At 44.2% G+C, this 20,526-nt stretch overlaps 1 protein-coding gene across 1 annotated transcript; it reads right to left on the bottom strand.

The window, feature by feature from the left end:
* Positions 1-12,056: 12,056 nt before the first annotated feature.
* On the bottom strand, positions 12,057-20,284 carry LOC120981737. The gene is made up of 10 exons (XM_040411426.1): positions 20,170-20,284; positions 19,673-19,833; positions 18,473-18,643; positions 17,923-18,018; positions 16,187-16,267; positions 15,473-15,775; positions 15,208-15,315; positions 14,766-14,858; positions 14,084-14,164; positions 12,057-13,368 (listed from the first exon to the last, which is right to left on the bottom strand). Exons 1-10 carry the CDS (start codon positions 20,213-20,215, stop codon positions 12,433-12,435), a joined length of 2,076 nt encoding a protein of 691 aa, XP_040267360.1. The 5' UTR covers positions 20,216-20,284; the 3' UTR covers positions 12,057-12,432.
* Between the last annotated feature and the right edge of the window lie 242 nt (positions 20,285-20,526).

The following is a 20,526-nucleotide window of genomic DNA, read 5'->3' as shown; positions in this document are numbered from 1 at the left end:
TGAGGAAATGAAAGGGGTTCTCCAGGACTTTCATATTATCACCCCTAGGACAGGTCATCAGGGTGTGATCACAGGGGTTCACGAAGGTTAACAGATCAGTGACTACAGTTTCTTTAATGGGTTTACAGATCGCGCTATGACTTCTACAATTCTGGACAAGTACAGGATGGCTGCGGGCAGGACTTCTATGGAGGTAAGTGGCTTCATTGTAAACTGACCCCTTGTCCTATCACCCATGAGGAGTGGTAAGTGGTCACTTACTGTATTCTCATCTCTTTAGAACATCTACTGCCACCAAGCCAGCATGTATGAACTTGGAGTCTTCTCAAGTGAGTATTTTTGGTCATAGGAATTGTCTATGAAAACTTGATCTGAGCTTTTTGTTTAGACTGATCGGAAGTAAACTCATGATCTAGTTGTGTTCTCTCTGCAGCTTATTCCCGCACTGTGGAGGAGAAGAACCTACAAAACCTCATCTACTGCATCAGATTCCTCCCGTCTCCAATCTTCAAGATGGAGGTGAGTGATCCTACTACCTGTCATATTGTCCTTATAACAGATTCCTCCATGTTCTGTCTATAGATGTGAAGGTTTTAGAGGAACATCTCATAGACAAGTGTCTGAATCTGTTTTTAGCGCCTCATGCCGACCAGCAGAGAAGCCCAGAGGAAATATCTGCCTTTTCCTCTGGAGGAAGAAGATCCAGAGCCGGCAATGATGATGGCAAGCCACCTGTGTGAAGAACCGAAGGTGAAGCAGCAGGATGAGATTGAGAAGAAGGAGGAAAAAGAAGAGAGGATGGTCAAACAGAAGGTGGATGTGAAGAGCAAGAACCTGGGAAGAGTTCAGCATCAGGCCGGAAGAAGACAGAAGCTCCGCCAGCCAACCACCTTCCAGTATGTGAACACCAACCTGAGAGGAAAGAAGAACATCCTCTCGACCATCCTCTTCAAACCATTCTGCCGGTGAAGGATGGTAAGGAGCTGTAAAACCACCAGCAGCAACCAAATAAAATAAAAAAATATCATAGTTTTGATCCAGGGTTCTAGGACTGATCGCCTTTTCCCGGGGTCGAGAAGGAATTTTTCCTCTGTGACACAAATTGGCTGAATGTGTCCAGTTTTTTTTTGCCTTCTTCTGGATCAACAGTTTTAGGGATAGGGACCTAATTTAGGTATAGGTGTCAGGAGTTTGATCCAGGGTCTAGGACTGATCGCCTTTTCCCGGGGTCGAGAAGGAATTTTTCCCCTGTGACACGAATTGGCTGAATGTGTCCAGGGGTTTTCGCCTTCTTCTGGATCAACAGTTTTAGGGATAGGGACCTAATATAGGGATAGTTATTAGGGGGCTTGATCCAGGGTCCTATGACTGATCGCCTTTTCCCGGGGTCGAGAAGGAATTTTTCCCCTGTGGCACGAATTGGCTGAATGTGTCCAGGGGTTTTCGCCTTCTTCTGGATCAACAGTTTTAGAGATAGGGACCTAATATAGGGATAGTTATTAGGGGGCTTGATCCAGGGTCCTAGGACTGATCGCCTTTTCCCGGGGTCGAGAAGGAATTTTTCCCCTGTGGCACGAATTGGCTGAATGTGTCCAGGGGTTTTTGCCTTCTTCTGGATCAACAGTTTTAGGGATAGGGACCTAATTTAGGGATCAGGGGGCTTGATCCAGGGTTCTAGGACTGATCGCCTTTTCCCGGGTTCGAGAAGGAATTTTCCCCCTGTGGCACGAATTGGCTGAATGTGTCCAGGGGTTTTCGCCTTCTTCTGGATCAACAGTTTTAGGGATAGGGACCTAATATAGGGATAGTTATTAGGGGGCTTGATCCAGGGTCCTAGGACTGATCGCCTTTTCCCGGGGTCGAGAAGGAATTTTTCCCCTGTGGCACGAATTGGCTGAATGTGTCCAGGGGTTTTCGCCTTCTTCTGGATCAACAGTTTTAGAGATAGGGACCTAATATAGGGATAGTTATTAGGGGGCTTAATCCAGGGTCCTAGGACTGATCGCCTTTTCCCGGGGTCGAGAAGGAATTTTCCCCCTGTGACACGAATTGGCTGAATGTGTCCAGGGGTTTTTGCCTTCTTCTGGATTAACAGTTTTAGGGATAGGGACAGGGATCAGGGGGCTTGATCCAGGGTTCTAGGACTGATCGCCTTTTCTCGGGGTCGAGAAGGAATTTTTCCCCTGTGACACGAATTGGCCGAATGTGTCCAGGGGTTTTCGCCTTCTTCTGGATCAAGACCTTTAAGGATAGGGATCTAGTTAAATAACATTACAAATATTAATAATAATAATATAGTCGGGATAATATAGCAGGGATAGCATTAGTATAATAGGGGGAATTATAGTAATAATTCTTGTAGTATATAATAAATAATAATAGGATAGTCATTAGTGTTAGTGTAGGAACCCACTTGAAGGAGGTCGCCTTGACGTGGCAAGTGGGCTTATACATTTTGTTAAAAGTGTAAACTAAGAACCTCCTGCCCATGGTTATAGCAGCAGTAGATGATGGTATTACGGTATTACATGTGGATGTGCGTTCCAGGGGATTTAGGTGATCTGTTGACTAATGGTGCGGTGCTTTATCTGTGGGGGGGAGGGCTGAGCCAAAAGGGATTAGCCTGGCAGCAGAGGTGCTATTGGACTGCTGTCCCCCAGGTGTAGTAATATAGTAATAATACTAATATATTGGGTAATTATATTAAGATAATAATGATAGGAATAATTGGTAGAAATAAATGAGCCGTTATCATTAGAACTTTGTGTTGTCTCCATTATTATTCAACATGCCTCATGTACGGTGCAATCACCTGATAGAGAAGCCGTTTGCTGGTTTGTCAGGTGATGAGATAATTATTGGGAAGGAATGTATTTGGCCATTGATTGGTCAGTCGTGGTGATGTGTGCGCCACGTGACACTTTCAGTCTAGAGGAGACGGTAAGCGGTGGACCTCGGAACCGGTCATTAATATCAGATCGGGGGGGTCCGTTAACAGCTCGGATCAGCTGCTTTGGACAGCCCCCAGATACAATGCAGTGGCCGTGCCGGGTACTGCAGCTCAGCTCATAGAATAGGAGCCCTGCCTCAATATGGTGACACCAGAAACTAAAGAGTTAATGGAGCCTTCCATACACTGTATAGTTTCAGCTGCAGTCGGATTGGTGGGGGCCCCAGCAGTCTGCCGCTCCTTTCATTTCAGGGTCTCTGTGGGATTGGTGGGGGTCCCAGCAGTCTGCTGCTCCTTTCATTTCAGGGTCTCTGTGGGATTGGTGGGTGTCCCAGCAGTCTGCCGCTCCTTTCATTTCAGGGTCTCTGTGGGATTGGTGGGGGTCCCAGCAGTCTGCCGCTCCTTTCATTTCAGGGTCTCTGTGGGATTGGTGGGGGTCCCAGCAGTCTACTGCTCCTTTCATTTCAGGGTCTCTGTGGGATTGGTGGGTGTCCCAGCAACCGGCTTCTCCTTTCATTTTAGGGTCTCTGTGGGATTGGTGGGGGTCCCAGCAGTCTGCCGCTCCTTTCATTTCAGGGTCTCTGTGGGATTGGTGGGGGTCCCAGCAGTCTGCCGCTCCTTTCATTTCAGGGTCTCTGTGGGATTGGTGGGGGTCCCAGCAGTCTGCTGCTCCTTTCATTTCAGGGTCTCTGTGGGATTGGTGGGGGTCCCAGCAGTCTGCCGCTCCTTTCATTTCAGGGTCTCTGTGGGATTGGTGGGGGTCCCAGCAGTCTGCCGCTCCTTTCATTTCAGGGTCTCTGTGGGATTGGTGGGGGTCCCAGCAGTCTGCCGCTCCTTTCATTTCAGGGTCTCTGTGGGATTGGTGGGGGTCCCAGCAACCGGCTTCTCCTTTCATTTTAGGGTCTCTGTGGGATTGGTGGGGGTCCCAGCAGTCTGCCGCTCCTTTCATTTCAGGGTCTCTGTGGGATTGGTGGGGGTCCCAGCAGTCTGCTGCTCCTTTCATTTCAGGGTCTCTGTGGGATTGGTGGGGGTCCCAGCAGCCTGCCGCTCCTTTCATTTCAGGGTCTTTGTGGGATTGGTGGGGGTCCCAGCAACCGGCTTCTCCTTTCATTTTAGGGTCTCTGTGGGATTGGTGGGGGTCCCAGCAGTCTGCCGCTCCTTTCATTTCAGGGTCTCTGTGGGATTGGTGGGGGTCCCAGCAGTCTGCCGCTCCTTTCATTTGAGGGTCTCTGTGGGATTAGTGGGGGTCCCAGCAGCCTGCCGCTCCTTTCATTTCAGGGTCTCTGTGGGATTGGTGGGGGTCCCAGCAACCGGCTTCTCCTTTCATTTTAGGGTCTCTGTGGGATTGGTGGGGGTCCCAGCAGTCTGCCGCTCCTTTCATTTCAGGGTCTCTGTGGGATTGGTGGGGGTCCCAGCAGCCTGCCGCTCCGTTTATTTCAGGGTCTCTGTGGGATTGGTGGGGGTCCCAGCAGTCTGCCGCTCCATTTCATTTTCCTATTGCAACGAGTTCATAGTAGGAGAGAAGTATAGGAGATGTAACATAGAGGTGCTCCTCTGTATTCAATGTATCACACCCGGGGGAGGGGGTCAACAGTTACCAGGCATGTCACCTGGGGTGCACATGAGAGGAAGTCACCCCCCCCCCCCCCATTCACTTAGTGCCCCTCCAGAGGAAGGGATGATAGAACATACTATATGCAAAAACCATCTAGCCACCTATGTCCCCCAATGATGGTATAGGGGGAAATATATGGCATCTAATATATGGTGGTGCCATGAAAGGACCCTGATTAGGAGCACCATCTTCAGATGTACAACATAAAATCACCTTCCTACATGTGTTATTCCTCCACTCTTGGTCCTCCTGTCCCCCATGTTATGGTTTACCGGGTACAACCAATAAAACATGAAAAAGAAATGCTCATTTTACCCCAGAAAGGACAGTCTGAAGCCGGAAAGTCCATTGGGCCTCTTTCTGTATAAGCTTTTTGTCAAAATCACCCCTGCGTGTGAGTCATCTAACAACTTTGAGACCTTGATAGCAAATTCAACCAGTGCCACCATGATGACTATCTACTACGTGGAGTGCAATGGTAGCATCAGAACGGTTTTGAACATCATTATGGTCTTGACCACAAGTACACGTCACAGGGTGAACTAGTCCACTTGTCTTACAGTTAATGGAGGTTTTTATGTGGAACGTTGTCTAGGTGGACATACTGGTAAAGGTGTTCCCCTTGAGGATAGAACTCCACGCCAGGCCAGATTTTAGCCTCATCCATGTTGGGGGAGACTGGTAAAAGCTGTGAACCGGCCTGTCCTTCAAATTATGACCCTGACCATAAGTAATAGCGGAAAAAGCTCAGCACCATATGTTCCATGTCAGGATCGGCTTGTAGGATGCCCTAATATTATGGTAGGAGTTCTCCAACCTCATTGTGGGCATCATCATAGGTTCCAGATTAGGAAGAAACCGCACGGCACTTGCCTTAGGACAAATCCACATTCTATTATTCACTCCACAACGGGTAGCTATCTGTCACGGATGAAGTTAGCAGATAGCTGGAACATATAAATAAACGAGCGACTGGCTTGATCCCAAACTAAGGAGCTCTTTAGGTGAGCCCTATAAAACCCTAAGAGCTCTCCCTGACTGCTATGCACATGCAAGGGTCTGTATGGTAGACGATTGCATGCCCGTGTACCTAATACTGTGTGACACCTGAAAACCCTATAATAGTGATACAAACCATCCTCTGAGAGCTGAATCCTCTAATATCAGAGGCAAGCAAACCCAGCTGCATGGCCTCCTCCTCAGAGGGGATTGAGAGAGACTGAGACCCCTGCACACTGAATGAGACAGCCCCACTGTCCTTGGGCTGAATATGACAGGAAAGAGTAGTCTCCTCTCTCTCTCTAAGACGCCTGTCAATACGAACAGCTAGAGACATGGCTGACTCTAATGACGCTGGTCTCTCATGAAAAGCGAATGCATCTTTCAATCTTTCCGAAAGACCATGGCAAAATTGACTTCGGAGTAGAGCATCATTCCAACCAGTGTCAGCTGCCCAGCTCCGAAATTCAGTACAATATATCTTTGCAGACTGTTTACCCTGGCATAAAAGACGCAGTTTAGATTCAGCCAGAGCAATACGATCCGGGTCATCATATATCTGCCCCAGGGCTACAAAAAATATTCATGCACCGCAGATGACACTAAACTGTGTAAAGTAATTAACACAGAAGAGGACAGTATACTGTATATATACTACAGAGGACAGTATACTGTGTATACACTACAGAGGACAGTATACTGTATATATACTACAGAGGACAGTATACTGTATATACACTACAGAGGACAGTATACTGTATATACTACAGAGGACAGTATACTGTATATATACTACAGCAGACAGTATACTGTATATATTACTATAGAGGACAGTATACTGTGTATATACTACAGAGGACAGTATACTGTATATATATACTACAGAGGACAGTATACTGTATATATACTACAGAGGACAGTATACTGTATATATACTACAGCAGACAGTATACTGTGTATATACTACAGAGGACAGTATACTGTATATATACTACAGAGGACAGTATACTGTATATATACTACAGCAGACAGTATACTGTATATATACTACAGAGGACAGTATACTGTATATATACTACAGCAGACAGTATACTGTATATATACTACAGCAGACAGTATACTGTGTATATACTACAGAGGACAGTATACTGTATATATATACTACAGAGGACAGTATACTGTATATATACTACAGAGGACAGTATACTGTATATATACTACAGAGGACAGTATACTGTATATATACTACAGAGGACAGTATACTGTATATATTACTATAGAGGACAGTATACTGTGTATATACTACAGAGGAAAGTATACTACTACAGAGGGATCTGGATTGACCGGAGGCTTGGGCAGATAAATGGCAGATGAGGTTTAACACTGATAAATGTAAGGTTATGCACATGGGAAGGAATAATGCAAGTCACCCGTACATACTAAATGGTAAAACACTCGGTAACACTGACATGGAAAAGGATCTAGGAATTTTAATAAACAGCAAACTAAGCTGTAAAAACCAGTGTCAGGCAGCTGCTGCCAAGGCCAATAAGATAATGGGTTGCATCAGAAGGGGCATAGATGCCCGTGATGAGAACATAGTCCTACTACTTTACAAATCATTAGTCAGACCACACATGGAGGACTGTGTACAGTTCTGGGCTCCTGTGAACAAGGCAGACATAGCAGAGCTGGAGAGGGTCCAGAGGAGGGCAACTAAAGTAATAACTGGAATGGGGCAACTACAGTACCCTGAAAGATTATCAAAATTAGGGTTATTCACTTTAGAAAAAAGACGACCGAGGGGAGATCTAATTACTATGTATAAATATATCAGGGGTCAGTACAGAGATCTCTCCCATCATCTATTTATCCCCAGGACTGTGACTGTGACGAGGGGACATCCTCTGCGTCTGGAGGAAAGAAGGTTTGTACACAAACATAGAAGAGGATTCTTTACGGTAAGAGCAGTGAGACTATGGAGCTCTCTGCCTGAGGAGGTGGTGATGGGGAGTACAATAAAGGAATTCAAGAGGGGCCTGGATGTATTTCTGGAGTGTAATAATATTACAGGATATAGCTACTAGAGAGGGGTCGGTGATCCAGGGAGTTATTCTGATGCCTGATTGGAGTCGGGAAGGAATTTTTTTCCCCTAAAATGAGGAAAATTGGCTTCTACCTCACAGTTTTTTGCCTTCCTCTGGATCAACTTGCAGGATGACAGGCCGAACTGGATGGACAAATGTCTTTTTTCAGCCTCATGTACTATGTTACTATGTTTATTACATTACAAAGAATATAGACGGTCATAGAATAATTAAAGGGGACAGAACCAATCAGTACTCAATTATGTAAAATACTCTTACAACACATCAGCCAAACTGTTTTACTGCTGCGCTGCCCTCTGGTGGAGATGAGAACAGACGTGTACCATAAGGTAGTGTGTTACAATAGTGATGACTAGGATTACTAAGAGCAAAAGGCAATAAAGTCTACTCACTCTGAGGCACTGGATGGTATTGTGTGTAGTAATCCAACGCATTTCCACCTCTCACAACCCAGCATTAGTGATCTACAGCAGAATGGGTTAAGCTTCATTTATATCATATACCACAGCGCCACCTAATGGCAAGAAATGCACCTACATGCTGTATAGTCACTGGACCAGCAGGAGGAGCTGTATATTTATAATTATCCTAAAACGTCCCCTGCCAGCTCCTTCCATTGCTGTGAGTTGTTTCTATATTTACATAGGGCTGTAAATAATTTTTTGGCCACTCATGTGCTGCTGAGAAATCGCCGGAGAGTTTACTTCACTTCTCATTGTGAGGAGCATCGTGTCTCCAGTCATGTCCAAAGCTACATTTACAGAATTGTACTTTCTACACACCTCCCAACCCTTGGAAAGCCCAGGAATGGACAATATCAGTGACAGGTGTAGCATGAAACCCCCATGAGCCCCCTCATAATAGAAAGCTCCCATAAGTGCTCCCCACACATTATGGGGCCCTCACAAGTGCTTCCCCCCACACAGTATGAGGCACCCAAAAATGCCTCCCACACAGTATGAAGTAACTATACGTGCCCCCCCCCCCCCCCCCCAAGTATGAGGCCACCATAAGTGCAGCCCCACATAGTACAAGGCCTCCATAAGTGCCCCATGCACACACAGCCATTGTGAGTCCCAATGAAGAATCTTCCCATTTTCCCAGTGGATCACTGGTGCATGAAGGCAGAGCCATGGTGACCTTAGCAGCAGAGGACTGATAGATTCAGGCAGAACATTGAATGAGATGTTCCCAGAGTAAGGAAGTCCCACTTAGAGGTCCATGGACACAGTGGCATATTGAAAGCAACCAAATCACAGGAACAGTCAATTTTCTGCCTTGACATGACAGGTTCTTACAAAGTGACCCACCGCAGTATATTGTGTCTACGCTGATGCTCCTCCTCAAACACTTTGACTCTGTGAGGGAGTCAAGGGAGAATGAAGAAAGGGCTTCTGGAACAATGGTGCCAGACACGGCATTTTCCTCTCTTGGGTCATCTCCTTCGTTGTTCCCTGAAACACATATTAGTCTAATTAGCTAATGAGATCAGATCATTAAGGGTATGTGAAAGGTTCGATATGTGTCCTCGCCTACTATATGCTATTTTAAAGTACTTTAAATGAACTCCAATTTTAACACAAGTCGTGGTGCTGGAGAATTTCTTGGACCAGCTCCGAAGAGAAGGTATAGAACTAGATAGCGTATTGGCCAACTGATTGCCCTGGCGAAAGCTGAGTAAAGCAGAACCTGCAGAAGCTGCTTGACAAAGCTCTTCAAAGATCTTATGGAAGGTCTCTAGGAATTGTTGGAGGTTATCAGTGAGAGAACCCCTTCTCTCCAAGAGGGGCTTGGCCCAAGCTATAGCTGCTCCAGATAGAAGAGACATTATGAAGGCAATTTTAGCATGGTCAATGAGGAACTGATGAGCCAGCAGTTCAGGAAGTCCTGGGAGGACTTAAAGTCTTCATCCTAATGTGGTAACAGGAGTAGGTGAGCTCCAGTACCACTGCAAAGCAGGGTAGGCTGTAGCAAAGGGGGCTTAAGCCGCTTATAGTGGAGTTGGAGCAGATGTAGAGACAGTCAGCATATCCAGGTAAGCAGAAGTGGTGTCTAGATATTGCAGTAGTTGCCCCTGGTGACTGCATTGATGGGTCCAGTACTTAAACACATCTTGCAATCACAGCTTTCAGCCAGTGGGATCCATGGTCTGAGCAAAATTTAACAAATGCAGATAAATTTCACTTGGTGTATGACTAAGGCTGTTCTCTAAGTGCCCCCCTTGGTTTTCACCCTTTAACCCCTGTACAGGAATTTGGTCTTCACTGCAGGGGTACCACCAGGCCACTACCTCTTGGAACAGTCAAGAGACACTGAACATTGAGAGATCAGGCAAAACCGTAGTCAGGGACATGCTGAGTATGTGCACTCCAGTAAACAGTTCGAGGTCAAGGCAGGGAGCTCAGGGTCAGTACAGAGATCAAGACGATTTCAAGTCAGCCAGGGAAGGGTCAAATCCAGAAGTCAGGCAAAGTTAGGACATGGAAAGGGGCAAACAAGTTAATGCCATGCCTTTGCAGGAAACTAGCATACTAGAACTTATTTCTCAAGCACCCTTCCACAGGGTGAGAGGAGAAGAGTATTGACAGGTCCAAGCCAACAGAGACCTGGAGCACCACAGCAGGTAAGCCATGACCAATGGATGAAGCAGAGCAGCTTCTGGTAGGGACCATTGCCATAATATCTCCCTTCCCCTCTCTTAGCAGGAAGTCACAGCAAACAAAAATGACAAGCCAATTAGCTGTATGTAACTGAATGGTTCTGGGATGATAAAAACCATTTTTCATTGAGTTAGGAGCTAAAAATGTTATAAATGTCGATGGTCCATCACATTGACTTGGAGAAGAAACTGCTTAGGCCATAGGTTTTCAGGGAGGAGGACAAATCTTGTGAACTTCCTGTGTGCATGGCTATTCTCATCTTTTATGATGGTGTCCGCAACTGACCAAATGTTCATATAGGAATAAAGTTTAGAGAAAATATATAATTTTTGGGTTGTTTTTGTCCTTCTGTAACACCCCATGGTGTCCCCAGTGAGGTGCACATGTCCTTGAAGAAGGGTTATATTGGGAGAATTCACATAATTTTGGGCTGTGACTTCATAGATCAGGGACAGCTGAGATCACCATGCAGGGACCTGGCCCTGGCAATCAAAAACAAGAGGGAGGGTTAGGTGGCAGAGGAAGCAAGAGGATCAAGGGTGCACAGAGTGGTTTGTGCCTGCCCTTGGTGCACTTAACTGCTCATTTGCATATGGATTCAAAGTATGTTTTCTTCAGAATGAAGCAATGGAATGGATGATTAAGTGAAAGGTATAATTATAGTAGTTCCAAATTATTTATATATATTTGGATTGAAAGTACGTGATCTCAGATTACCTGGATTTCTTCATTGATTAATAACAAATTCCCGATTATAGACAAACACAATTTAATAAATTTAGTAACAAAAGAGCTATTGTGCTGTTAAAATTTTATTGAACACCTTGAGTCTGGGATCTGCACTCTCCAAAACAAGCCCCTAAAAGTGAAGAAAAGTGCGCTGTTCGTGCGTGGTATGCTCTCCATTCTTCCCTATGGCAGTTCTAAAAAAGGCTTGACTATTTTTGGAACTGTCATAGAAATGAATGGAGGTCAGCCGCGGATGCGTGGCTGCTCATTTTTCACTTCGGGGATCCTTTTCTGGTGCTAGTCCCACCTCTGTTCTCTGGAGATAGATGTTGGTCCCACCTAGCGATATGCCACCAATGTCTCAGATGAAAGAACAACAATCTGCTTTGGCCATTCAGAAACATAGACCCATATTTTTAACAATTTAGTTGATTAACTTGTGTGCCTTTATTTTTTTTTAACAGCAAGAAAATAATAGTTACAAATCAGTGGAGTACATAGAGAAGTAAGGGCCCCATAGCAAGGATCAAACAAAGCCCCCGACACAGGACTGAAGGGTTTCCGCCTAAACCCCTTTCAGTGACCTTTGGGCCATTTTTCCACTGCCTCATTTGCCAAAAGTTGTTTCTTTAGAAGGTAGAGTCCTGACCAAGTTTTCACCCCAAGTAGAAGAGGGGATGATCCCAACTGGGCCCCCTCTTGCCCAGGGCCCCATAGCAGTCGCATGGTCTGCCGCTATAGTAGTTACACCCCTGGTTACAATGGTATATACATTTAAAGAGGAACTCAAGCTTCATCACTGAGGTTATTTCTACAAAGCCCCACAATGCATCCAACAAGACCTGGTCTTATAGGACCTAAAGGACTAGAAGTGACCTCCAGCCCATGCGATCTAAGATTGACTACATATTCTGGTCTCCAGGGCTGTGCCTCATGTGATCAGCTTGGCTTTTCTGATTCACATTGAAGGACGGGACAAACAATTTTTTTTTTTATTGCTTTAGATTAGGATATAATATCTCCTCTAGTTTTATCTTATGAAGATACCATACATTAAGGGGTACTTGTGAAAAGGGCCTCAGCCCTGGTTGCTTCCATCTAGTTTGCTACTGGGTGGAGGAAGCCAGTTCAGGATTTTCCTCCTCAGAGGACCTGATTGTTAGTAAAAAAAAAAAAAAAATGGAGTGGAAGGGACTTATTTTGATCCTTGTAATGTACACCACCTAAGGTATTGGTTCTTCCTAACAGTTATATATCTGTATATTTAACAAAGAATTATAAGTATTTGTCGATGTACAAACAGACAAATCATATAAATTTGTAAAGCACATTAATGGCATCAACAAAATGTCTTCTGGGGAGCAGAGGACACTACGGCTGTTGGCTTGTTAGCCACTTCACAATGAGTAGGCCCAGTATAATCGCAACAAGAATAGAACCCACAGATTGTGGGAACACATTGCTCAGCATAGTAACGACCAGGAGAAACATAAGACCAAGGAAACTTGTGTAGAAGACTCTGTTCTCAGAAGGGACTTGTGGCTCTAGAGCATTTTCTGGAGTTCCTTCACTTGGTGACTCTGCTACACTACAATCCCCAATACAATTCCCATCTTCATTGGAATCATCTTTGGAATCTGGATATACATCAAAATTTTCATCAGCAGTATCGCAGTCTGCTTTCTGGTCAGCAATATCTATTAAACCAACATCAGGAAGCTCAGCAAGAGATTCTGTAGTTTTCAAACAACCATCAATGTTTCCCTGATAAGTTGTTCCTGAGTCATTGTTGCGGTCAATCTTAGATTCAACACCACCTATACCCTCTTCACCACTCTTGTCTTCCACTTTGACTAGTTCACCAGGACTGCAGTATAGGTTAGGTTGTGCCCCTCCATATTCATCACTTACTGTTGTGAGGATCACCTCAAAGGAACTGATGCTATCATCTAAAGAAGTGCTTGAGGAAGATCTGTTACTGTCTACAAGTTCTGCTGCGGGTTCCTCTGGGCCTTCTTCTTCCTCGCTATCTGTAGTGGGTCGGTCCGCAATGGACTTGGCTATAACTGCGGCCAAGATGGCCACCAAAATACCAAAGCAACATACCACTTCATCACCCTCTAAAAATACTTGTGCACTTAACCACTTTTTGAACATTTCCTTTTGAAACTCCTTCAAGAATATCTGTTTACATATCTTGCTGCAGATGAACCTCTCAGCCAAGGTAGACAGTTCATGAATGATCTCCTTTCTTTGATTTTTTTCTTTCAAGAAAAGTTCTATCTTATTTCTCCACGTTGAGGTCATCTATAATAAAATGAGGAAAAACCAATGATTAAAAGATGGAACAAACAAAACAGATCAATATGTTCAAAGGTGGATGGGGGGATCCGTCACCATTAGGACAGTAAGCTTCTGAAGAACTTATGGAAATCTCCAGCCAACATGGAATTGGCTTGGGCAGAGCAATGGAGCTGATTGACAATGGCAATCAAAGAGGGAAGGAGGGATGCAACCCTAGAATTTGTATGACCTGTAATTGTACCAAACAGAAAAGTTCAGGTTCCAGACCTCCCCATCATCAATTTTCTGCAGTTCGGTTCCAATTTGCAGATCTCAACAACATAGGCGCTCTACATTAGGAAATGTGTATGTAACCAGTGCTACAAATTAAAATACTGGCATGTTGACTTCAGAGGTCCTTTGGGACTACTTCATGTAGGTCCAGGAACCTTGACTTTTGAGGACTAAGGTTATAGAGACTTCAGTATTTATTAACACAGAGCCTTCCAGGATAAAAAATACTTAGGTCCTCCTGTATGTAGACCACCTTGACAGCCAATGTAAGTGTAGGGTATCAATAGGTTTAAGTTCCCCTAGTATTGTCTCAAGATGTTTCACCATAAATAATTAGGGTGTGGTCAAAGTATCTGAATGTGACCAGGGCTTGTATATGAACCATTTGCTACATCTTTTGCCTTTTAGTAATCTTTAGACGGTTAATATGATGAACAGCATTTACCAATAAATGTTCAACTAAGGCAGGAAGGTGGAAGACGGAGATGAGGTCGTAGGATTCTTGCAAATTTTGAAGAAATTGTATCTGTAAAATAAATCGCTAACAATTTCAGGATATTTTCCATAACCACATAGACATTTTCTAAACCAAACGTTATTATAATAATATAATGTTATAAGAAACATAAAAAAATCAAAAAATCTTCAAAAGATGTAATACACGTTTAAGCTCTTGAGACCAGATATTTTCTTACGCATCATTTTCTTCCTGTGAAGTGACCTTTCTATGTTGAAACAACCAATACACTATTTCAACCTTCGGGGGTGGTGGCCATACTTTGGTAGATCTCTCAGTGGTTGTCACACTCTCTAGATCAGCCAGCTTAGTTGGTGTGAGAAGAGTGTGGATTTCATCCATATCAAATCAAAATTTAAATCAACTCCACAGTGTACCAGAGAGACACCAAGAAATTAATTAGCAGCTTTAAAACTTTAGGTGGAATTTCCCTTTAACAAATATCTATTTCCTGCAGACCGTCAGGCCCTTCCTGAAGCGAACGGTCGACCAGGTCACTTTCTTTGCCCATCCTGGAGGTCCAGAGCTGCCTCAAATCACAGAAGCCACGTAGATCATATGCATATGATAGGTTTATTGGCAAAATATACTGTGGCACCGGTTATCTTACCTCAGACTCTGCTTCAGAGATGGAAACCACCTTGTGACTTAATCCAAACACAAACGTTTCTCCAGAATGAGCAAGTGTCTTACCTCCCGATGCCTGGAGAGATGGGAAAAGCGGTGAATACCATGAGTCTGATTTTTAAAAGACAGAAAATTCTGTACAGATCTTCATGACACGTTACCCTTAAGTTGAGGCTGTTCTATTACCCGTTAGGCTAATCATGATGAAAAAGCACCACTATAGCCCACTCAACTCTGGACCACACCTATGACTCGGGACTGTTGAACGGAGAACATGAGGCTCCTACTTCTACAATTCAGTGCCGAGAAGGAAATGGATATTTATTGGTTCGTTGTATTGGAGAAAATCCAAATGACCCTTAATATAAATGGAGTCAAAACATTGCCCAAATCAATATGTCTGATTCTGAGAAATATATACTCACCCAGTTATCTGGACAGGGATTCCTAAATAAAATCTGCAACCTCTTTCTTTGGTGTGATACAGATAACAGATCCACCATCACATCGAAAACCTTGACCATCTCTTGAATCTAAAGGAAAAAATGGCATAAAAATTTATAACCAGAGTTGCCCGCAGTAGGTATTTACTGTGAATCATACACCATTGTTATGAATATCACTACAAGTCACTGGATTTGTTCTGTAAGAATCGGTAAATGGAAGCCCCGTTTAGATCTTGAGTCTCACCTGCTCTCTCTGATCCTCCTGAGTGTTTTCCTTCTTGGGTCTATAGTCAAAGCTCCTAGTACCTCCAGATGATGCCGCCAGCTCAGCAGCCACCAATGCCACCAGGGCTCCAAACACCATGGAGTTCATTTCCTGTTGACCAATATGTGATGCCCCAACTTTTTCAGTCAAGAGCCTATTGAGTTCCTTACAATAGTCATTGACTATACCGTCTTCAGTGAAGCTGAGGAACTGAGCGGCTGCCATGCAGAGCTTCTGCACATCACAAAGGGGTGATAGAGACTTTTGATACTCTTCCATTGTCTGCAGGTTACAAGAATGAAAATGTCACAGAGAATTGTGAAATCTACTGGAATTTAAGGGACGTGGTCATCTGACACACTTGCCATGAAGTCAGATCAAGTTCCTTGTCTATAATTTGGCTCTGGTATTGAATCTCAAGGGAATAGAGTTAAGCTGCAAATCCAGTGGAGTCTTGAAGAAGGCAGCCACATTTTTCTAAAGACATTCTGACCTGCTGGAAACTGCAGAACGGTGTCAGAGACCCGGGGGAAATAATTTAGCTCAGGCGCTTTTGATTGTTTCTCATGGGAACATTTTGGTGTTCTGGTTGAACCCACCAAAAGAATGTCAGGTAAATTACGGTGGAATTCTCCTTTAGGAGGGAGATTACTATTACTTAAAAAATTTGTATCATTCTTCTGATATACTCACCAAACAGGCTTTGACAAAACCTGTCAAGTTGAAGTTCGAGGACAGACGGGAAATTTCCAAAGGACTGAGTAAAACACGGACCTGTAAAGCAGAGAAAATAGGGTGAGACAAGAAGAGGACAGTTGGGTATTGCTGGATCTAGGAGAAGACTGAAAGAACCATGCCTCTCCTTTCAGAACGGATCTTCCCACCCTACATTTAAGTGCTGGCAATCGCACGGCATCGCTAGCATTGACAAACTCATCAGCGCGCAAACACGAATGGTTAAACCGCTCCAGGACCTGCAGAAGGAATACCCACATATAGTTTTCCCCTTTTTCCCGTACTTACAAGCGAAAAGTCATATCACTAAAGTAATTTCCGCCATGGCGGACTCCGAATGGAGCCCATATTTTAGACGATGGTTCTCGAACCTCAATAAGGGGAAGAAACAGATTTCATCAAACTACCAGTTCCTCCATGTACCAATTGACTACTCCGCATCTACAGCCCCTATGACTAGATGGCAGGCGGAGGTGCCACAAGCTACCCCATCAACGATACTCCGGGCATTGGAGTTCTCATACAAACATTTACCCGTAGCAAGATACACAGAAATGATCCTACAAATCTGCCACAGGTCCTATCTGACTCCGAGACGGGGGTTTAGAATGGGCATATACGATTCCAACAATTGTTTTAAATGTGGGGCTTCGGATGCAGGACTTTACCACTGTCTATGGGACTGCCCAATGATACAACAGTTCTGGGACAAAGTCATCACCTTCACTAACACACACTTAACCACTTTTACCCCGCGCGACCCACTTTGGGCGCTGTTCAGTTATTTAGATAAGGATAAATATAACTGTACCCCAGGGTGTAGGAAGTTGCTACATTTTGTGGCAGTAGCAGGAACTAAGGCGATCCTACAAGTCTGGCTACAACCCACAATTCCCCCCTTCAGATTGTTCTTGGAGAAACTCTCCTATATCATGCGTATCGACTGGGTGGAGGCCTCGCATCAAAAAGACAAAAAAGTGGAACACTTCTTTCAGGTGTGGGAAAGTTTTATTAATATTCTGCCGTTGCACGTCCGTAAGGCCATACACGAATGCTTTTCAGGGACTACTTGGTTCCTGCAACAGACGGTACTGGGCGAACTACCGATTCTACTGTCATGAGCTGGGGGAGGGGGGGCCCACAGCGTCCAGATACTCCCGAGCATCTAGGTTCTTGTTTTGGTTTCTTTTTTTTCCCCTTATCTGTTTGTGTTGTTCTATACATTACTTTCACGAGGTATCACTGCCCATTAGGTTAGAGAAGATTTCACTGCTTTGACCTCGGGAACCCACTAGGGACTGTATTTGGTTAGTATGTTCTGGTTTTCTCTGGGACATCTCCCGTAATATTTTGCGGAGATGATTGTCTGATACTGTTAGCTTCGTTGGACTTCTGTTACTATCCGTATGCTCATGGAAAAGGCATTTGACAAATAATTTTGCACTTGTACAAACGGATATTATTGATGGCGGTGAGACATCGCTCTTGTTTGTATGTTTTTTCTTCAAAAATTTTGAAAAAAACAGTTTACGAGAAAGAACCATGCCTGGAAGATGCCCATTTCTTGAGCACCATATCTTTGTGTCTCCTAGGCAAGAACTACACAGGTTACAAAATCTCATGATCATGATTATGGGAATGATTTTCATGAAATTTCACATCATAGTGCCAGACATTCGGATGTCGGTCCTCACCTCCCAAGCAGTCCCAGCAGTTGCATCCATTATGGAAAGCACCTTGGTCGACATTCCATGTTGGAAGATCGTCTTCTTTTGGAAAGCATCACCACCCTGTAAATACAAGAAGACATGATTATCTTAAAATGCTATTGACACCTTTGATCCCTTCACCAATGAGAATGACCTAATCTCATTGTGATATTTGCTGAATTGCAAATTGCCACAAAATGTAAATTTTACCTGCCTGAGACCCTAAGTATTGATGCAAGAATCTGCCCAGTTGTGGCATTCACTGACATGAAAAGAAGAAGCTTTTGGCCCAACCCAAGTTTGCACGACAATGGTGCCTCTCATGTAGATGGCAACAGCAGCTAATACACGCCGTGCCTAAGGGCCCGACAGTTGTAGGTGACACAAGTGCCCATTCTGTCCCAGGCACAAGATGGGCCCCAATTGAGGTTAGAGAGCCAAGGGACTAGTAGAAGGCAAATTTTTGATATTTGCACCAGCTCCCACTTTGTTTGACCCCGTCTTTGAGGACATATTCCGCGCACAGATCTCTTACCTCCTCTGGTCTTGGACTTCCCACTGGATGGTTGAGAAGATGCAGTTGAGTATTTTGGTTGGTGACAACATAGAGGCGACTTTTATTGACTCTGTTGAACGTCAGAGGAACCGTATGTTGTTTTACTGAGCAATCCTTCTGTAACTCGAAAACCGTGACCATAGAGTCCATCTGTACAGCAATGAGATGGTCAGAATGATTGACAGGCTTCATGTATGACCATTATCTGTGTATCTAATCCTGTGTGAGACTATCTACTGAGCTTTGTATCTCATCCTATCATGTGTGATACTGTCTGCTGAGCTGCTGTATCTAAGCCTATCATGTGCCATACTATCTGCTGATTCCTTGTATCTAAGGCTCTCGTGTGATACTGACTACCACTCTGGTGTATCCAAGGCTGCGGTCTATTGAGCTGCTGTATCTAAGCCTATCACTTGTGATACTGTCTGCTGATCCTGTGTTTCTAGGCCTCTCATGTGTGATACTGACTGCTGATCTGGTGTATCCAAGGCTGCTGTATCTAAGCCTATCACATGTGAAACTGTTGGCTACGTTGATGCACTGTATCTAACCTTATCGGGTGTGACACATCTGTACACATATACACTATAAATGGTCACACCCATCTGTACACACATACACTATAAATGGTCACACCGCACACATCTGTACACATACACTATAAATGGTCACACACATCTGTACACATATACACTATAAATGGTCACACATCTGTACACATACACTATAAATGGTCACACCCATCTGTACACATATACACTATAAATGGTCACACATCTGTACACATACACTATAAATGGTCACACCCATCTGTACACATACACTATAAATGGTCACACATCTGTACACATACACTATAAATGGTCACACCCATCTGTACACATACACTATAAATGGTCACACATCTGTACACATATACACTATAAATGGTCACACACATCTGTACACATATACACTATACATGGTCACACACATCTGTACACATATACACTATACATGGTCACACACATCTGTACACATATACACTATAAATAGTCACACACCGCACCCATCTGTACACCTATACACTATAAATGGTCACACCTGCACACTTATAATACACACATATACACAATATACACATACATGACCACACAGTGCACGCAGACATCCAGCGTCGTCGTGTTGTACACTTACGTCTCTTCTCGCTGTAAAGTCTGAAAGCAAGAAAATGGAAGCTAGAGGATGGCTCGGGGGCAGAGTTAGTTTCTCTTTCATTTCTTTTCCTGCACACGCCTTTAACCCTTTCCATACTAAGTGCAGCCTAAAAGGGAATTTCCAATACTTTATACTCAAATCTTCAGGATAGAGCGAAAACAAAAGACAGCGTTAGTCAGCAGATTCTGTAAAATGCGCATATAAGGTGCACGTCGCCATGGCTGAAAACACAACAGTACAAGAAAACACAATGCAGCAGAGAATACACAACGCTATATTCACCACATAGGTATATATTCACCACATAGGTATAGCAAATATTTTATGTGCCCACCCACCACGGCAAGGTGACCTCTTTTGAAAGGGAACCTACTCTATACATCTCTCCTTGTGCCGACTGTCCTCAAATTAAGGGGGTTATCTAAACTATAAAACATGTCCCCAATACCAGGGCCCCTCATAGCGATTATACTTACCCTGCCACCTACATTCATCCCGATTCCCACACGGCAGCCTCTGCATCTCCCCATTGCGCGGATCAAAACATCTGGAGATGGGGGGCGCAGCCAATAGCAGGCCAAGATGGGGAGGAGCCTCTCTAGCATTGCGGGTGCCGGAGAGCGGGGTAAGTATTATCTATATAAGGGACAGGTTTTATAGTTTGGATAACCCTTTAAATAAAGGTAAAGCAGGGTCCAGCTATACGCTGCACTAATTGACATCAGCCTGTGGGGAAGATGGGTTTGTTAGGATCTGAGCCGGAAGTACACAGCTCCGTCCATTTCTGATGTATACGGAGCTGCTTAAATATGTTTCTCACTGCACAACCTCCT

This window comes from Bufo bufo, chromosome 11 (genome assembly GCF_905171765.1).
Source record: "Bufo bufo chromosome 11, aBufBuf1.1, whole genome shotgun sequence".
Classification (NCBI taxonomy): domain Eukaryota; kingdom Metazoa; phylum Chordata; class Amphibia; order Anura; family Bufonidae; genus Bufo; species Bufo bufo.
Note: the sequence above shows the minus strand (reverse complement) of the source record. Positions and strands in the feature narration are given on the sequence as shown.

Excerpts from the sequence above, each read along its gene's own strand:
- LOC120981737 (XM_040411426.1), bottom strand. The coding sequence starts at position 20,215 with ATGCAGAGGCTGCCGTGTGGGAATCGGGATGAATGTAGGTGGCAGG. Across the intron at positions 15,776-16,186 it reads GTTTTGTCAAAGCCTGTTTG|ACAATGGAAGAGTATCAAAA; the intron begins GTGAGTATATCA and ends TGTAACCTGCAG. Across the intron at positions 13,369-14,083 it reads CCTTAGTTGAACATTTATTG|ATGACCTCAACGTGGAGAAA; the intron begins GTAAATGCTGTT and ends ATTTTATTATAG.